The sequence below is a fragment of the Lepisosteus platostomus genome, chromosome 9, assembly GCF_059453375.1.
Source record: "Lepisosteus platostomus isolate fLepPlt1 chromosome 9, fLepPlt1.hap1, whole genome shotgun sequence".
In the NCBI taxonomy this organism is placed as follows: Eukaryota; Metazoa; Chordata; class Actinopteri; order Semionotiformes; family Lepisosteidae; genus Lepisosteus; species Lepisosteus platostomus.
Genome location: NC_142619.1, coordinates 56913384 through 56932245, shown reverse-complemented (window position 1 = coordinate 56932245; position 18862 = coordinate 56913384). Strand labels below are relative to the sequence as shown.

General features: G+C 37.5%; 1 protein-coding gene across 7 annotated transcripts in view; it reads left to right on the top strand.

Annotated features, from left to right (window-relative positions):
- sox5 (SRY-box transcription factor 5) overlaps positions 1-18862 on the top strand; it is a 335228-nt gene that overhangs the window by 289130 nt on the left and 27236 nt on the right. For all 7 annotated transcript variants that reach the window (XM_088645796.1, XM_088645794.1, XM_088645793.1 and 4 more), the window contains one exon: positions 12653-12799. In XM_088645796.1, the coding sequence (XP_088501922.1) occupies positions 12653-12799 (147 nt within the window). The remainder of the gene's footprint in view (positions 1-12652; positions 12800-18862) is intronic.

The following is an 18862-nucleotide window of genomic DNA, read 5'->3' as shown; positions in this document are numbered from 1 at the left end:
CATGTGATAAGTCACATTAAAATGAGCCCAGAGTGCCGTGTGCCATTTACATCAAGCAGCTGTTGACTACATGTGCTTTGAGCCACGGGCTGTACTGTAGTTCATGTTTTCAGAATCACATGAGTGGACTGCATTCCAGTCCTTGCGCTCGTCATGTCCTCCCAAGACCGTCACATGGGACCTCAGAGATGATAACTAAAACGCAAAGAACTGGAACAGGGGTCAAGCTGGGAGGCGGCAGATTGTAGGTCCAAGGCAATTGCAAATTTGAGGTTTTAATGTTCTGTTGAGCACAACCTATAGTGTTGACTGAGTGTCTTTCTTCCCTGACGCTGTGTATTAGGCTGTGAACGTGATCATCAAAAAGATTTTTAAAATTCTGCAATTTTTGTCTCTACATGGTGTTAAAAGTCATTAAAAAAAAAATATTTTCCAGAATCCAGAATGTGAAATCTTTTACTCTATATAAACTATGATCATGTAATTTTGTAGTGGTTCTGCTAATTTGCAAATTTTTACTATCTGAAGTTTACTAAAAAGTACTATAGTAGCTTTCCCTTTGACTAGTTCCTCTGGACGAGTGTATTTTGGCCATGGTTACTACTTCTGTTCATCACTGATAAAAGATTGGCAAATGTGCTCCTACAGTGTGTGTGTTTTTTTTTAATTTGTTACACTGAACCTGGTTTGGATCAAATAGCTTCTATGAAAATAACGCTGTAGAAAAAATTAAATTTTGAGCCATAAAAGGATACCTTTACCTTATTCCTGGAACTATTTCTCCATCTAAAGAATCTGTAATAACATATCTCTTATTGGTCGTAAGATCGTATTTAGCAGAGTTCTAAAACCAATGAGAATGAATTTGCTAGTTACCTAACATGACATGAATCATTTATCTGGATTTTGTTGGCACTTTTCAAACTGTAAACAGAACAAGGAAAAGGAAGAACTTGTCCCATGTGCGAGATGTTATCGGAGAGGCAGTAGATTTGACTACCACACGTTCACCGCCAGCGTTCTCAGCATCAGTTTCCCAGAGAAAGTGTCATCCAGTTGCTTGGTTGATTTCAACTGGTGAGGATCAGATAATTCCTACTGGAAAAAAAAAAACATCTGGTCCTACACTCTGCTTGGATAAAACATCTTTAAAATTCCATCCTGATCAGCATGCATTTAGAATAAGTGGCCTATCGTGATGTTAATCCTAACCCCAGCCTGCTGTTTGCTAGCAGACCTCTGTCTGCATGAGTGAATTTTCTTGTAGGTTAAGCGCCTGTATATCCTCAGTTCTAACCCCACCCCCACTTTCACCACCCATTGGAAACACATAAGCCTAAAGGGTGAACCGACAGAGGCACACATATGATTAATACAGCACAGCTGCAAAGAACAACTGATTTGCATATGTATTAATAGAGGAGAAGGCAACAATTCGATTACATACTGAAAGCCTCTGTGTAACTGAAGAAAAAAATGTGCCAAATTAATGGAAATGTGGCCATTCTTCTTGGTATTTATTCTGTCAGTTCAAGCGTCAGCTCATTCCCAGCTAATTCAGATTTGTCCCTCATAAGAAAAGCCATTTGAAGTCAAAGTAATCACACCACAGAAAAGAGCTGGTCTGTCATATTTTATACACATCCTCATTTGACTGGAGGCCTCAAGCCACAAGAAGGGAAAAAAATCCATTTGGACTGAAAGTATAAGAACCCTTCTGAATGTGCTGAGTAAATGCAGACTGGTACACTTCATCCTGCCTGATTCTCGGCATCATATTTGTTTAATATACAGTATTTTACTGCTCTGTTTCCATTGGGATGCAACATCTTGTTTGGAAGACATCTAGGATAACTGTGCATCTTGTGCAGCAGACACTACATACGGTATAATTAACTAATACATACATCTCAAGTACAAAATAGAGAGCCTTCTGGTATAGCAAAAAAGATACATGCATCCTTTTTCTCTTTTTTTATCACTGCTTGAAAATACTGGGTGCTGATAAAAGTCACTGATCAAAGCACAGTCTTGAGTTTATAGAGCCATCCAACTGGCTACGATTGTATTATACTCAGTCTTTGTTAGAGCGTTTCATATAATATTTTTACTGTACTAACATGGTTTATTTGAAAATCTCTTATTGGTTGGATTGGAATAGAGCTGTGTAAAATATTGAAAAGACAGGCCAGCAATATACTTCAGATCTCTACAACCAGATAAATGTTTTTTTTACAAAGAAATTATTTACTCAGGGTAACCCAAATACAGATGTCAAAGTGTATTGTATTTCCTTTGGGATCTTCTTTGTGCTCAATTTTACAACCGGGTGCGCTGAGACACACATAACAATTACTTGCCCCCAGGTCACACACAGATTCAGCGCTAGAGACGGGATTTAAAGTCAGGATCTGCTGACTGGTGGTCAAAATGAATGTTGTACAGTCTAGATGCCCGCAGTATGCTGGTTAATATTTTTTTAATGAGCTGTGTCTCTATAAATATGTATTTGCAGTATTTGTTTATTGACGTCCACTAAGCCTCTTATACAGTTGCCTGGTGCTTGCTTAGTATCATTTTTTATTGTTCTGCTGTAACAGTGCACATTAAAAACTGAGCACAATTCTGTCGTGTGATTTAGGCAGGACCCCTGTTCACCAGCAGAAGCCTAGTGGTTTGTATGACAGAATGCTCCTCTGCCTCCACATAGCCATTGTCCACTCTCTAAGGAGGTTCCAATCATTTTAGAGAGGGTGACAAACACATTTGAGTATCACATGTCACAGCTCTGTGCAATAAACAAATTCTGAAATTTTAAAGAATTACCATCTCTTTTATTGAATATCCCCCTTTTTAATTATACATGTAAAAGAAACATTTCAAGCCTTCCTTTATTTCAAGCAGAGCTATTTTTTCCCACTATTCTGCTTTATTGTGTATTATTGTTCTGATGTGGGCTGTCATTTTTATTTTCTTAAAATAATTATCATTTTACTATCTGTATGTATTATGTAAAACCTAAATACATTCATGCAAATTAAATCGTCAACTTCGACGTGCAAGGCACATATACTTGTGTTATGTTGCATAGAGAAACGCAGATTAGTCATGCTAAATGTCCTTAAAAAGTTAGATATATAAGTAAAAGCACATTTATTTTTTTACATCTGAAGTGTTCATGATGCATTATGGGTATAAATATGAATAAGCTTTCATCCAATCCATGTGTTGAACCAAAACTTATTAAGACTCTTTTTGCATATATAGTATTAAAGTTAGGAGCCATGGACAGCTGGTCGGCAGGCTCATTTAAGCTTGTGATCTGACTAAAGTTGGCTGAGGTTTTGAATGTACCTGTTTCCTTCTCCCATAACGTTGTGATACAACAATATCTATTAATCCAGATTTTGAATTTTAAAAACATAAAATACAGACAAAATATGACATTTCATTTGAAAACATAACTGTTACTGCTTTAGTACAGAAATGCCTTAACAGGCAAATGGCAATAAAGGAAAGATGAGTTTAGTGTGCCTGCTCTGGAATATTGTGTGAACTGTAATGTCTTTGAAATCAATGAGAAAACTCCTGGGTGGCACTGCTGTTTGACATGCATTGTTTTTTCATCAATATCTGTTTTGCTGAATAAGATTCCAGGACTGCATACAGTAAAGTACAGAGGAAAGGCAACTTATGCAGATTCTTGCACTTAGTTAAAGCTTGCATTGCAATTAAACACACACAAAATGAGCTATGTGCACTCTGATGCAGCTTGAAGCATTTATTGTAGATCATCCCCTTGTCTGTCTCTTTGAGTTACCTGATGGCACATGCCTGGAAATCTAATTTAGTCCAGGTCACCACCTTCCTTCTTTTATGAGTTAACTAGCCCATTATGCTTCAGCTGAAAGATAAAACGTGAACAAAGGAGCATTGTAGTGCGGACACATTAAACACAAAGCATGTGTTCATAGGCTTATGGTGAAGTGCATTTCAAAGTTGAAGGGGATAAAACCCAGCAGAAATTACTACTGTCACAAGCATACCTGAAATCCCAAAAGAAAAATCTAATTTACAAGTGCATGCTGCCTTTATTTCCTAGAGTTGTTTTAAATATGTCTCTTATGAGAGATATTATAAGAGCGCTAAACACATTTTTAAATGTATCCAATGTTGATTTTTAATGCACACTCAACAGAATGTTCAGATGACCTTATTTTATAAGTTGTTATTAGTTTAAAGGTGCAAACTAAAAAGCTGTGAGTCATAGGGTTTGGTCAAAATAGCTTTTCTCTCCGAAAGCATGAGTACATGGTCAATTTTATGAATAATATATTAATAATCTTGTTGCCCGTTTTCAGAACATTTTTTCTAGTTGATGAGTAAAAATTGCCCATCCATCAAGCTCAGTGCAGCATAAATATATAAGCATTAGAAAGAATTGGAGCCCATTTGGTCCATATAGCTTGGCTGGTTACATTGGTTTAAATTTTACACTTCTAACTAAATATCTGTGCATTTTGGGGTTTGTTCTTTCCCATAGTATTAAAAAGATGTAAACAATGTAAAGCATAAAACACTGCTTTTCCTGAAGCAGCCTCTTCATATTTGGTGTGGTTCATCTAACATTTCTAAGATATAATTTTACTAACCACATGCGCTACTCTTCAACTGTATAGAAAATGTGGTGATAGCAAAATGATATTTGATGAAGTAGCTTTGGTAAGATTGTGTTTTTTGACACTATAGAGCTATGAATGAGGCTACATAGTACAGAACTCTGTGGTGGGCATGGAGATTTCAAGAAGGTAATGACAGTCATTTTTTAAGTTAAAAGGAGTTTCTTCTTTAGAATTAGAAGCCTTGACTGGTCAGTTCAAGTACCCCTTACCCAACAACACAGGTGAGAAGGAAGTAGGAAGTATGTCAAGGCCATAAAGAAGATATCAAAACATTCCATAATACCAACAACATTAAAACTGTTTAACTGTATGTTCTATAATAAGTATTATGGTCTCTATACCATAATGTACTGAGAGCATTATGGCTGAAACAAATATTGTATGTACAGTACATGTAAGTGGTATATAAATTCACTCAGTAACAGCTCACTCCTACTGTTTAATTATTACCTCAAAGTAAAGCATTTGTCCACTGGTTATATTTATGACATGGGATTCAATAAGCATTTTCATTTGCTGAAATAATTGTTGAAATATTGTATAGTTTGTTCATTCACAATTTTCCTGTGTTTGGGAGATATGAGGGTAAAATCAAAAGATCTCCAAAAACAAGATGGCACCATTCAGTCCACTAGCCCTCTTGGATTTTAGTAGCTGAGTGATCCAGGGATTTCACCCAATCATCTTGAGCCATTTAAAAATAAAGAAAACAAATATGGCAAAAGGTGTTTTTGGGTGTGCTCATGACATTCCACAACAGACAACCTTAATGACATAAAATAATGGAAATTTTATCAACCAAATGCTATAAACCGCTATAGCTTACAGAAAGGTGCAAAGCATGATAAATTAGAACTGTCATGCTGTGGAATCACATTGTCTTCTTGATTCAGCCATTTCCCCTTTCTTCATTGCATGGATGGGCTTCCTTCGCAAACATCAAATCCGCATTCTCACCTGGGGTCAGTCCTTTGCAACAGCTCACGCTAGTTAATATACCCAAGATGCAGGATCAATCTCCCGTATTGACAGGCAAACAGCCTGATCCATGGGTTCAGTTAACTTTGACCCAGAATCAAAGCAGACTGCCTCCAAAGCTGAAGGTGCACTCCAGGCATAATTGTTCAGACATTTCCATGGCTCTTAGTAAGCAAATGCAGCATTGTGGAAGCTGCTTTTTTAGGATTTCTTGTTTTTTGCAAAAGCAGCTAAGCCAGCCACTTAAGTTCTTGTCATGGGGCATTTTTTATAATTGTAATCCATGAGGATGGTAAGCTAGACCCAGCAGGTTTGGGAAATTTCCGCCTTCTCTCATACTCATTCTGTGAACATCTCTCTTCCAGATCGTATTCTTTTTTTTTACCATCAGGACGATTTGTGGAGTAGAAAGGCACACTATATTCAGAACAGAACTGCCTCATGGAGATCACTCCAGGCAGGTCTGGCGCTGTGCAGACCCCATTTAGCGGGGCTGACCTGAAGATCTTGTCACATCCAGAGATCGGGTCATCCAGGTTATGATCCACATGTGCCATCCATCTTCTTCTCGGGGGCGGGGGGCGGGTAGTGACAGCAACCACCCTGCTGGGCCAGTAAACAATAGGGGAATGAGAAAGGAGGAGGGGTGTAGGGCAGTCATAAACAAGCCACGTGCTGGAAACCCAGTGCAATCTTCCACTTTGACACTGGGGGAAAAACAAAGTGCTGCAGGGTCCCAATATACCACTTAAAAAGAATTGTTTTAAAGAAAAGTAACACAGAAAGGGCTCAGAACCAAGGGTTTTCAATTGAAATAAAATGCATGAATGGTATTACTATGAAATGGTTTAGTTTGATCTTGTGACCTCTTTTTTTTTTCTGGAATCCGGGTTTGTCACTGCAGTGCCCTTTTAGGTTATACGATTTATGTCCACAAGGATCAAAGGATCAATACAATTTGGAAATAACACTTTCCTTCAGCAGCCATCCCACACAAGATCGCCTGCATGGGATAAGCTATTTTTTCTTCATATCAAAATAGACATAGCAGTTATCTGTGTCAATTTCATGGGTCCCATTGGAGGGGTTCGGTAGATACCGGCAGGCGTAATTTGTATGCATGAGGGCCAAGACCTTACAAGAAAGGCAGTGTTTTATGTCATGAGCCTATTTTAATCTCCCTTTGTCTGAAACAGTGGCAAGTACTCTGCCTTCTTTCAATCATAATCATTTTCTGTCTGACTTTTCTGGGAGGGGTAAATTAATCAGAGCCTTGACCTGTCACAAGAGAGTAGAAAATAATGGTAAATAAAAAAAGTCATGTTTATCGATGAAGACAGAAAAAATGGATACATATTGTGTCTACTGCTTGTTAGAGAATCACATCGCTTCCATTATAGGAAATTAATAAGCTATTTGAAATTACTGAAAAATGTATTAATTCAAAACTATATACCATATTATTATATGATTCAGATTTCTTTATTGCAATCCTGTTTCCCCTTATGTACCGCATATACAGATCCAGATACAGATGTCATGGGCTCTATGGGGACATGGCAGCTTGTGACGCTGCTTTACAGCTCTTGCGTGTTGGGTTCAGTTCCAATCTAGGGTACATTCTGTGTGGAGTTCGCATGTTCCCTCCTAGGCGATTGTTCTCTGCAGGTTTTCTTTGTACGCTCCAGATTCCTGCCAACTCCCAAAAGCGTTCTGGAGCGGCCTGATTGGAGATTCTGAATTCTGACTTTCAGAATATCCGATCAAGGCTACAGCGGTCATGCGACGTGAGTCCCACTTCCAGGATGGGCTTTGGATTGCCAAGGCTGTTTCCAGAGCAAGCAGCTTTCTGGGAATGGATGGATTGATAGATATATATGTTGTGTTGAAAATCTGGCGATGGGGTGTTAACACAATGACCTGTTTAGAGGATAAATGTCTGTGTTAATTGAAGATAGCAGTAATAAGCAGTTAATGCAGATTTTATGAGGCACAAATATCATTTTAGACAGCTTGTGCATCCCATTCTTTGGCAATATAAGCTGGCGTTGTTTGTAATGGGTACATTTGTTCATGGGATTTAGTGCATTGATGATCTGAAATTAAAGGCCTTTTTTATCTACCTGTACCGCTGGCGGCAGCTGCCCGCAGCAGTCCCAGTGTGAAATGGAGTTGTATTTACTGGTTTGCTGACCTGGGGAAGAGATGAGTAGAGCGCTCATCCGCCATCAGTAATGAACAGCCATGCTGGAGAGGTATAAAGAGGGTCAATCGAATGGGTCATGCATCATATGGGGAGGCAGATGTTGGAACATATTGTAATGGATTATAGTGCTGTACATGGGAATGGTTTGTAGCGCGAGAGAGGCAGACAGAGAGAGAGAGAGAGAGAGAGAGAGGGAGAGACGAACAGAGCCGATCACCCGATGGCTAATACTTCCACTAGAGGATAAATTTAGCACATTTGCTCTTGCGACTACGGGGAAAAAAATCCCTTTTTTGAGGGATTTAAGAAGAGTTAACAGCACCTTTAAAGGATCTTCTCAAACAGAGGGAAAAAAACTGCACTTTTGTATTAAGATGAGTAGCCATAAGCAGAAAGGTGTATACCAGCGGAGAAAATGCCAGCCTTTTTTTTTCTCATGTACATTGGGAAAATAAGTAGCTTGTCATTCAGAGGATCCTTTCAGCCTGGAAATAATGTGTGTTGGTTTGTCTACATGTATTTGACAAAAGAGCTGGATAGTTAGTGGTTAGTGCAAAAGATTACCTACTAATAATACAAGAATGGTTTCTGCATATAAACTATGTTACAGTGTGAATATGTTTGTCCATGCATAGGGTTACCATATTTCAAAAGTTATTGTGACATGACTAAAGAAATGTTGTGTGGACTGATGATACCATTGAATAATATAATTTTCTACCTGGAGATGTGAGCTGTCGTAAAATATACCTATTGAAAAAGCGGTCTGCCTTTGCTAAATATGTGAAGTTGTTTCAGGTAATCCCAACATGAAATATTTTGACACAAAAAGTCCATGTTAGAACTAAAGCTAAAGTTGACGAGAAACCTGAAATTAAACTTTGCAGGATTTACAGCATATATCCAGCTGTAAACCTTGGTGCAAATATACAGTAAGATGCTTTGGATAAAAGTGTCAGCCAAATTAATTTAGAAATGGTTGTAGTGCTTTGTGTACATGTCTTACTATCACCTGGGAGTCTTTTTGAAAATTAATGTGGTCTACTGTGCAGAACTCCTTAAGTCCCTCTCTATGTATGAAAGAAAGAACTAACAGACTTTGTCCAGAAAAATACTTGAATTTACATTAACCCTATTTATTCATAATGTCAGTTTTTGTTGATAAAATATCATGACCAATATATCTTAATTTGCTGTTAATTTGCTGTGTTGCTCTTTAATTTAATACCTTTTAAAAATGGACCTTCAATACATTCTATATTCTTAATGTTGCATAGGGAATTTCAGAACCTTTGTTTTAATTTTTTTAATATTTGTTTTCTTGATTGAAGTAATTTGTGATGCTTGCCTCCAACAGTAGTTCAGGTTGGTAGCTGCATCAGCATGCGTAGGCTGCAAAGGAACTAGTATACCGACGTATCTCAGCCTGTATCGATCGAAGGAACAAGCAGGTTTATTCCATGCTGAAAAGAGAAGAAAGAAAACACAACGTTTCAGCTGTGGAGCCTTCTTCGGGGGTAAGAGCCTTCTTCCTCACACCTGAAGAAGGCTCCACAGCTGAAACGCTTCTCTTTTCAGCATGGAATAAACCTGCTTGTTCCTTCGATCGATACAGGCTGAGATACGTCGGTCACCTATATGGCTTTGAAAAAAAAAACCTCCCAGTTCATTCCCTTTGTAATCAAAGTGCAAATGACAATTGAAGGAGAGTGCTGCTAAAGCCATCATGACCTTTGGCTTGTGTCTTGATTCAAGAGGCTAGGTGGAAGGCCTATCCTGAGAATATATCAATGTGTTCAATAAAGGGGAGAGGCATAGAGTGTGAATTTGCAACTCTGAAAGCATTTCTGGCTTGCATTGAAAGAAGAACTTTGAACTGATTCTTTCAAATCCTCATGCTTGTCACTGGATTTCTGCCTTTTTTAAAAGACAAATCTGTATTCCTTGTAGGATCCATGTCAATGACATTTTTCTGTACATTTTCACAGTGCCTCCCACTTCTGTCACTGAAGAAGCATCTTCGTTCTCTCCAAAGCCATTTACTTCACCTCTATTTTCAATGTTAGTGGCATCACCACAATTTGGTCGTTACTCCATGCAGGAAAATGTCAGATGTGTGACTCCATAAACCTCAGCATTGTCAATACTTGTAGATGAAATATCCTGACAGCTCAATCTGACTCGGTTTGATTCCTTCACATAACTTTCATAATCTGTTGATGAAAGTTAGGAATAGCTTAAACCTGTTTCTCTTGCAGGCAAAATTTCAAAACCATTGTGACAACTCTAGTTTAATTAAGTACTGAATTTGTCAAGACACAAGACAGAGTATTAGGTTAAAAGAAGGACTGAAGTAAAAAAAAATCTTAAAACTTTACACAAAACACTGTTTGCCAAATTAAACAATAGAAGTGTTCTGTGCTGAACCTATTGGATTTGGACAACAAAGTCCTTAGTCAGAACACATAATCTTTCTAAAATAGGGGATTATTGACTTTGTAAGATGTCTGCTCAAACCATCCAAAACAGCACACAAAAGAGAGACAAATCTTTTCTAACTGCCTGAAATTACATGTAAATTTTTGTCAACTCTGGGAATAAAAAGGGCTTAGGAAGGTTTTTTCGTATGCATATGTCAATAATACTAAAGCTACACAATCACCATCGTGTTTCAACAGGAGATTGCCAATACTGGGACGCAAATCAAAAGGGAAGCTAAATAAGAGATTTTAACCTTTTGATCTTTAGCTGAGACTAGCTGAAGATGGGAGGAGATCTGTAAATATTGTGTCTATCTTCCCGGTCAACCGCAGGATCCCAAACAGGGAGACCTGAGCTGCTGGCTTTGTTTTTGGAAGTGTGCGAAACTTGAAGCTACATTAAAAGCTTAAGCAAACTAAAAGGTTTTTGAGTTCAATCAGACTCAACCAAACGTTTGAATTTCTCGGCATAACCAAGGGAATACAGTATCTGTCAGTCCTGATTAGCGCTTTCGTTTCTAATGAGACACACCAGAAGCGCCCCAGAACCACCCTGGAAAACGGTACATCTTACAGCCTTGCTAACGGGTGACATTTAAATTCTTCTGCCTTGCCACGACCCAGTTATTATTATTTATTTTTTTGCCCACTTTCATTGTGCTTTTTTTCCCTTGAACATGCCTATGGCTGCCCCAGGGGGCACAAGTGTCACTTCCTTTATCTTCATCTGCATCCTTGCTCGAGTCCCTCTCAGAGCGCGCTGCATGTTGTAAGTGTGTAAGTGGCTGTCACTCGCTTCATGCTTCTATTCAGGCAGTTTGACTGATAGGCGCTGGCCCTGTAATGGAACTCAATTCAAAGAGCAAATAAAGCCCTTTGAACCAGTGGTCTGAATACAAGATGTCAGCAATTTTGTATGCATCACCTCACCGGGGGAAGACGTCTGCGCTTGGGCACACAGATGACCAAGGAGGCATCGTGGTAACGATGGAACAGAAGTTACCATCAACCACTTTTTGTTTTGTTTATTTGTTTGTTTATTGATGGGTGATATACAGTACAGTAAGTGACATGAAAGTGTTCGCTGGAAAATATCGGAGAAGAAAGTTAGATAATAAAGCCTTTGCCATTTGCATAAACCAGCTTTTGTTTCCCACAATGTGGCAGCCAGCCAGTCTGTAACAGAAGGACATTTTCACTTGCAAACACACTGATTTGGTTTCACGTCTTTAAGATATATCCTGGTCTCGCCTTTAATTCCCCCATGAACGAACACAAACAGCAATCTAGTTTTACTGATGGGGTGTTTGCTTAAGAATGCACATTTACAACACCATAAGAGTTAAAAACATGGAATTAAGGGTTTTCATCTGCGTTTTAATACTTGTTGGAATAAGCATGACTTTTGGCTAAGAGTGTTTAATATGATAATCATAATGTTAAATCTAAATCCTCCATTTTTTCACCCTAAGTTAATTAAAATGAACAAAGTGTTTTTATTTGGTTATTTGAAAAACATTTAAAAACAAAGCACCTAGACTTTGAGTCTTGTAAAGAACTACTATAGTGCAGGAGCATTTTCAAATAAATATTTTGATGGCTGTATAAAATGTTACAGAGAAAAGCAAGAATAATGTCTAGGTGAAACTGCACAATTTCATTATAACTTCGGGTACTTTGATCTCAAGAATTGAAAATACAAATATAAATTTGATGTAAGTTCATGGAGGACATAAATAGTATATTTTAATTAAATATGGTAAAAAACACGGTGTTATTCAGTTTGTATCTTAAAAAATAAAATCAGAACTTAATAATAATTCCTTACACTTATATAGCACTTTTCTGGACACGCCACTCAGAAATTGTCCTCACACACACAAATACAGTATAAAAAGTGTATATACTATGTACATATACGACCAATAGCTACTTTTAACCTTGAAGTGTACTTTGAAGTGAAGGATTTATGGGTACTGTGGATGGTTTGCAATTTTAAGCCAACAGAAGTGACCCGGTGGCATCCAGGAATGACGCTCAATATCTCGTGCCTTGTGTTTGCTCCTCTCCCACAATGCACTTGTTTGGGACATTTCTCATTCATGTGTGATGTTTGTCAACTCTCTGGAGAGACGATTCGCCAAAGATGAAGTGACAGCTCCCCGCCTGAAAAGTGCCGGCCTGTTAAACACAGCAAACCATCAGACAAACTAATGGCTACTGCAGCTTTTTAGCTGCATCTTCTTTTTGTCTGTGTCATGTGTTTATTTATTCATGCTGTCTCTTCATTTTCTCGTACTTTGCAGCAACTTTACGCCGCCCAGCTGGCAGCCATGCAGGTGTCCCCCGGGGCCAAGATACCCAGCATGCCACAGACGAACCTGGGCAGCACGCACTCACCGACCAGTGTCCAGACAGAAAAGTGCAGGAGCACCCCTCCAGCTAAGGCCAAGGTACTGTGAAAGATTTTGAAAGAAACAGAATACAGATGAGGGCCAAAGTGAAAGGGAAAATCATTATTCTAAGTTTAGACACACTTCTCAATGTGGCCAAGTCGCAAAAAAGAGTGCCCTTTTTTAAAGCAAGGGCTGTATTATTTTCCATTCAGTGGCTTGCGACAAACCTTCTTCAGTAATAACCTTAACAGAAAACATTACAGTTTGATGACCTTTGTTTTAAAAGGTACTTGTGCTGTTATACAACATTTTTCCCTGATGTGCTAGGGACAAATTATCCATGACCGAGTAATACAAGGTATTTTGTAGCACAAATATAATAGAAAACATTTGTATAGTTCTTTTTCCTTGTGAAGTCTTTAGGTAAATGGCAAATTTAAACTCTTCATTTTAGTGGTTGCAAGTGACATTGTATAAAGGCCCATCATGCTATTAACATTAGAAATACCAATCATTATTGATATCATTAATGTATGACGATAGGGTAAAATTATTCAAATAAGATTTATTTTTTTTTTCAAATAAAACATCTGTATATGAGCATTCAGTAGTTGGGTTGATCCTAATAAATGAGAGAGGATGATGAGAGAGATACCCTTTAATGCTGAGGCTGCCCAGACCCCCTCTCTGTAATGAGAGGATTGAGCCAGGGAGCTGCTACAGGGGTGTAGATGGGGTGGCAGGAAGGGTACAGGAAGCCCCCGTGTGAGACTTTTAACCTTGAAAGTGTACTTATTTATTTTGTTATAATTCCAGCAGTCTTAATTTTTCTTATCTGCGTTCGTTATTAAATGCTCTTAATCATCAGGGATAAGTTACTAAATGGTTATTAAAACAATGTTAATGGCATGTTAATCTACTACTGTATAAGTTTTGAAGAATTTATAAATATAATTTGCATCCTTTAAACTGAAGTGTTACCCATGTTACACAGATTTCTAAATTAAATCTGAGAACTTACTAGATACTGACTTACAAGTCATTCCTTCCATTGCTTAGCATTAAGCATTTCTTGACTTTTTTATTTTCTATTTGCTTATTTTCTATTTTGCTCCAAGTTTCCATTTAAACCTGACTATTTTCATTCTTCCCTATGAGTGCTTAGTGATGTTAGCATCATCTTTTTTGAACTGTTCCTTCTCTGACTTTTGCAAATACAGGTGCAGTAGCTGGTCATGAATCCTTGTTCAGTTGAACAAACTGTGCCAATCCAGTCAAAGCACTGAGAAACAGCATGTGTTCCTACCTGCTATAGAGAAAGAGAGCAAATTGGAAAAATTAGGCTCTGACTTTCAGAAAAAAAAACTGCAACCCCAGCCTGGTTAGAAATGGCCACTCAGCAGCATGAGTCCTAAAATCCTATTTCTTTCTACACGATATAATCAGTGAACTGCAGGCAGCTTTTAAATAAACTTGACTTGAATTCTTGCCTTTTTACACCAACTACTGTCAAATCACGTTGGGGAAAAAATATATAAATATATAGGCTGACATTTATTTGGATTATGAAGCACCTCCAAAAACCTAAGGCATGACAAGGGGGAGAAAAAGAACTGGCATCAGACCAATTGGCTTTTTTAAAAAAATAAATAAATAAGGGAAAATAAAAACGCATCTCTGTTGTCTTATCCCAGTGATTTCTTGCTGAAACCTCACAGAAAGACAGCAGGATGACTTTAAAGATTAAGAACAATCATTGACCTCGGATCTTGGCCTGAGATCTAAGCCATCGATTTTACTTGGTCTCCTGCCAAGCAAGGTGTCAGAGTTCAGTTTTAATAAACGCAGGAGATGCAGTTCTTACAGTGACAGAGGATGACACATGTTTCTCTTCCTATTACATTACCATATATATGGGGAGGCTGGTGCAGTCATGTGACTGGCCACTCTGTAGATTTGAAGAGATGAGAAATGTAACACCTAGTGGTTGTAGAACTTATAAACATACTTTGATGTAGCGGATGTACTTAGACAAACAGAAATATATACATATAATTAGGTTTTATATAATGTGCACTCCAGAAGTGTCGGGACAACCATGTCAAAACTTCTTTGTGCTTTACCATCAAGGAATTTGTATTTGTGATCATGATTAATTTAGGTGCTTAGTATGATGTAATATGCCTTTTATGTTGAGGTTATTTCATGTATTTATGTGATCAGATTAGAATAAAAACTTACTTTGTGTTCAGTCCAACGATTTTAAGTGTTCATATTTTTTTCATGTGTCCATAAGTATTGGGACACATTCACTTTCTGTACATTTCAGTCTGTAAAAGTCAGTATTTTGTCACTTTGAATTCTTACCTATTCCTGCAGCGTTCTAACTTCAATTATTTTTAAGCATATAATGCACTACAATGAACCCCTTGTTTGGATTGGACATATATTTTTGGTCATTATCATGCTGCATGGTGAAGAATTTTCTTCAACCTCCAAAGAGTATGGAAGCATTTTCTTCAACCTAAGCAGACAAAATGTTTCTGTGAGCTTCAGAATCCATCCTGCTGCATCCATCATTAGTTACATTATCAATAAAGACCAGCGAGCCGGTTCACAAACTGGCCATGCATACCCAGGCCATGACATTAGATCCTTCATGTGTTGCAGGGGTGTTCTGCAGAGAATCTGCGGAAACTTTCTCTTCACTTTAACCTTTCATCACTTTGTCAAAGGTTTATTTTTTTCTAACTCATTCTGAAAAAAAAATGTTCTCTAGCTCTCCTGGTAGATCTTTGTACTTCTAAGCACATTCTAATCTGTCTTTTCTGTTCTCAGTGCTGATGAGAGTTTAACATCTTGTGCTGTAGGCTTTGAAATTCTGCTGTCTCAGTCTTTTGCAAACTGGACTCTGGTGATTTAATTTCACCAACACTTTTTTTTACATTTACAGCTCTCATAATGGTTGTCATCAGCTGCTGTTGATTCAGTGTTTTCTTGCTTAATCTTCTCATGGCTGATTCGTTAGCATACCTGGATTTATTATTTAGATTTGGGAATTTGGTATGACCAATTTCTGTGCTATGGTTTTGAAACTGATTTCTTATTTTCTTTAAGCTTTTAAATTTAGTCTATTTTTCATTAACAAATTGTTAAATGTCTTACAATTTAACTTTTGACTTCAGAGTCTGAGGACTGAAATCAAGTTTAAGGCAGTTTGACACAATGAATGCAGCCCTTTTATGATTATCTAATTTACACACAACAAATACTTGCTCAACAAGAAACACTTGCCAGTCACTTGTCCCAATACTTCTGCATAAAAATAAGGAGGTTCAGCAGTATCAGTTTGTTAATTGACTCATGAAGCTAGAACTAAGTTAGTTTTGTTAAAAATACTTCTTAGTAGTTTTACTAAACAAAATGTGCTTTTAAATGAAAAAAATATTATTAGTTTTGCCATTCATAGCAAGCACACAGTTTAGACTTCACTGTCCCAATACTTGTCACTTTATCATAAAAGAGCTGATGTCTCTGTTATTTTCCTAAGCACATATTTGAAGAAAAAAGAATGAGGCAGTATCTCAGACCTTCGGTTTTTCTATTGAATCTTTTCATCTGCTTCCTTTGCTGACTTAGTCTTTTTGTAATCTAAACCTGAAATCAGCTAGCATGTATTTTTAAAGCAAAGAGTTCCTGAGGAAATCCCAGCTGGGATTCCACACCTCATTTATGGAGAAATCTCACTGGTTCCCACAGCTGTTTGGATTGAGGCACAAGGTGGTAAAGTGATTTGCCCTCAAGGTTGCAAAGTAAAATCAGGTGCTGTGCTGGGATTTGAAACAAGGATGCCCTGGCTTTTAGAAACATGCAACAAGGCAGAATAAAAAGCAAGTCAATGTATTACAATCTTGGAGCCCCACTTACTGCACAAGGCATAAATGCATACAAGATTAACTGGTTTTAAAAGCTTTGTATACATGCTGTCTAAGCTCTTGCATGACTCTGAAAGATGCCCTTATTGATCGTGTTTGCACTGTCGCAGGGTAGTATATGTGGCAGCTGAGAATGCAAGGTATAAATCTTCTGGAGGTGACCGATTGGTGACCTGCGACCTGCCTACACCCACATGAAATGAGTCAGGGTCATATTGATAAACTCTGGCTCTACCATAAAGCAGAATGAAGGCCTGCTTCTTTTGGAGTGCCTCTGTATTGCTTTCTGGATTCACAGATAGCAGTGGTCCAAATGAATAACAGCTTTGCACACTGTTTCGTGGTAATTGAAAAGTCAGCTCTCTGATAAGATACTGGGCAGATGCTGTATATTTGTGGATGTCTTCTTACAAACCATGGATTGCATTCTACCCTCATTATAAGGTTGTCTTGTTTAACACTATTCTGATAAAAGGCCTTCTTTCATATTAATTTTTGCTGCATCAAACTCATCATGTTGCATCCTTTTATAGACAAGATGGAAGCCCCATTACCTCTTGTAGTTGAACATTAAGATGTTCTTTAGATTTTTGTTGTCTTGCTTCAGTTTGTAAATGGTTATGTTCCAGTTACTGTACATGTCATGCAAGTATAGATATTGAGTTTTTTTCACCACGAGCTATGGAGATTCGCAACTCAATAAATTGAATAGAAAAGTGCTTCTTCAGCCTTCATTCTGTTTGAAATGTAAAAGGTTTTCACCTGGTGTGGTAAAAGTGGAAAAGAAATCCGTGCCACCTGTTCAGATCCAGCTATGTTTTTCCCTACCATGAAAAAACGAATTGTGTGGAACAATTCTGTACTTTCACTGCTCTATACTTTGAAAGCAACAGAGAAGGAATGCAGTAATGTTCATTGTAAATACTTGATCTGTCTGTTTTGGTGGAGAGAACATCAAATAGTTAGATAAAAAACAGACATAATCCCTTCCAGTGCACTTGGATTAGGTAAATTGGTAGATTTTGCATGAGTATTTTGTTCAACACAATCCAAATTGGAAAGTTTTCCCTTAAAGGGTACAACCTGTAAAAATGTGCCACGTATTTTTATCTGTTACTCAGGGCACTTGTACTGTGAATGAAAGGTTGTAATTGTTGGTCAGTCAGCATTATATCTCCCCTAAATTTGAACATGAAATAAACTTTTATTCTAGACACTTTTCTAAGATGTTGTCACCGCTATACAGTATTTTTTTTCCAGTGTGATGAGTCTTAAGTGTAGCTATTCAGTGAGTGCGCATTTTATAGCAGAATTCCCAGAGCTGATTTATCAAGCCAAATTTATTCTTCAGGTTTTTTTCATGCTTTTTACTAAAAATATAAATTATTTCCACTGTAAGATATACAAGAACAGTTCTGGAATGAAGTCATTTTGAAGTAGAAAATAGAAGGAACTGTGATTTGTATTAGTCCTGCAAATTGTCTTATTTCACAATTAATTCTAGTCACAGTGTGATGGCAGATTTCTTTTTTCTAGGTTTAAAAAATTAAGCACTTTTACTCAGAACTCACCTGGAAATCATTTTTAAAACTCTATGCAAGAGGCACATCATGTCCAATTACAGAGTGTGATGCTTGGCTGTACTGTATGTGAATAATACAAAATTGAAGCAAGCACAGTGTAGGAGCTGCTTCCTTTCTGCACCACTGTATAAATGTACTGTCCTGAAAGCTAATTAGAAAATTAGTTTACAACAGCTAATTTGGAACAAATCACATGTTTTGGACAGTTTTGTGCACTAATGCTAGTAGGTCACCATCACAGTGCTGACATATTTTAAAATATTTTATGCATGATATAATAGGTAAACTACACCTTTTGTGGGTTGTTAATCTCTAGATTCAGCATCTGAAAAGTATATTAATGTGAATCCAGGAAGGGGTGTATTTCTGTATTTCACCATTGAAATGAAGAATCTAGGTTGTCATATAGTAAATTGAATGAGCAGCCTAGATATGCACAGTTGACCATGATATTCTTACTTTCTAGCCCATTATTATGACATCAAGTAATGTTTAGCTAACGTGCTAGATCTCCTGTTGATGTTCATTATTATGTTTTGAATCAATGGGCTTACAGTATTTATTTGTGACTTGGTGCAGTACTGTAAGGTCAGCTTTACCTG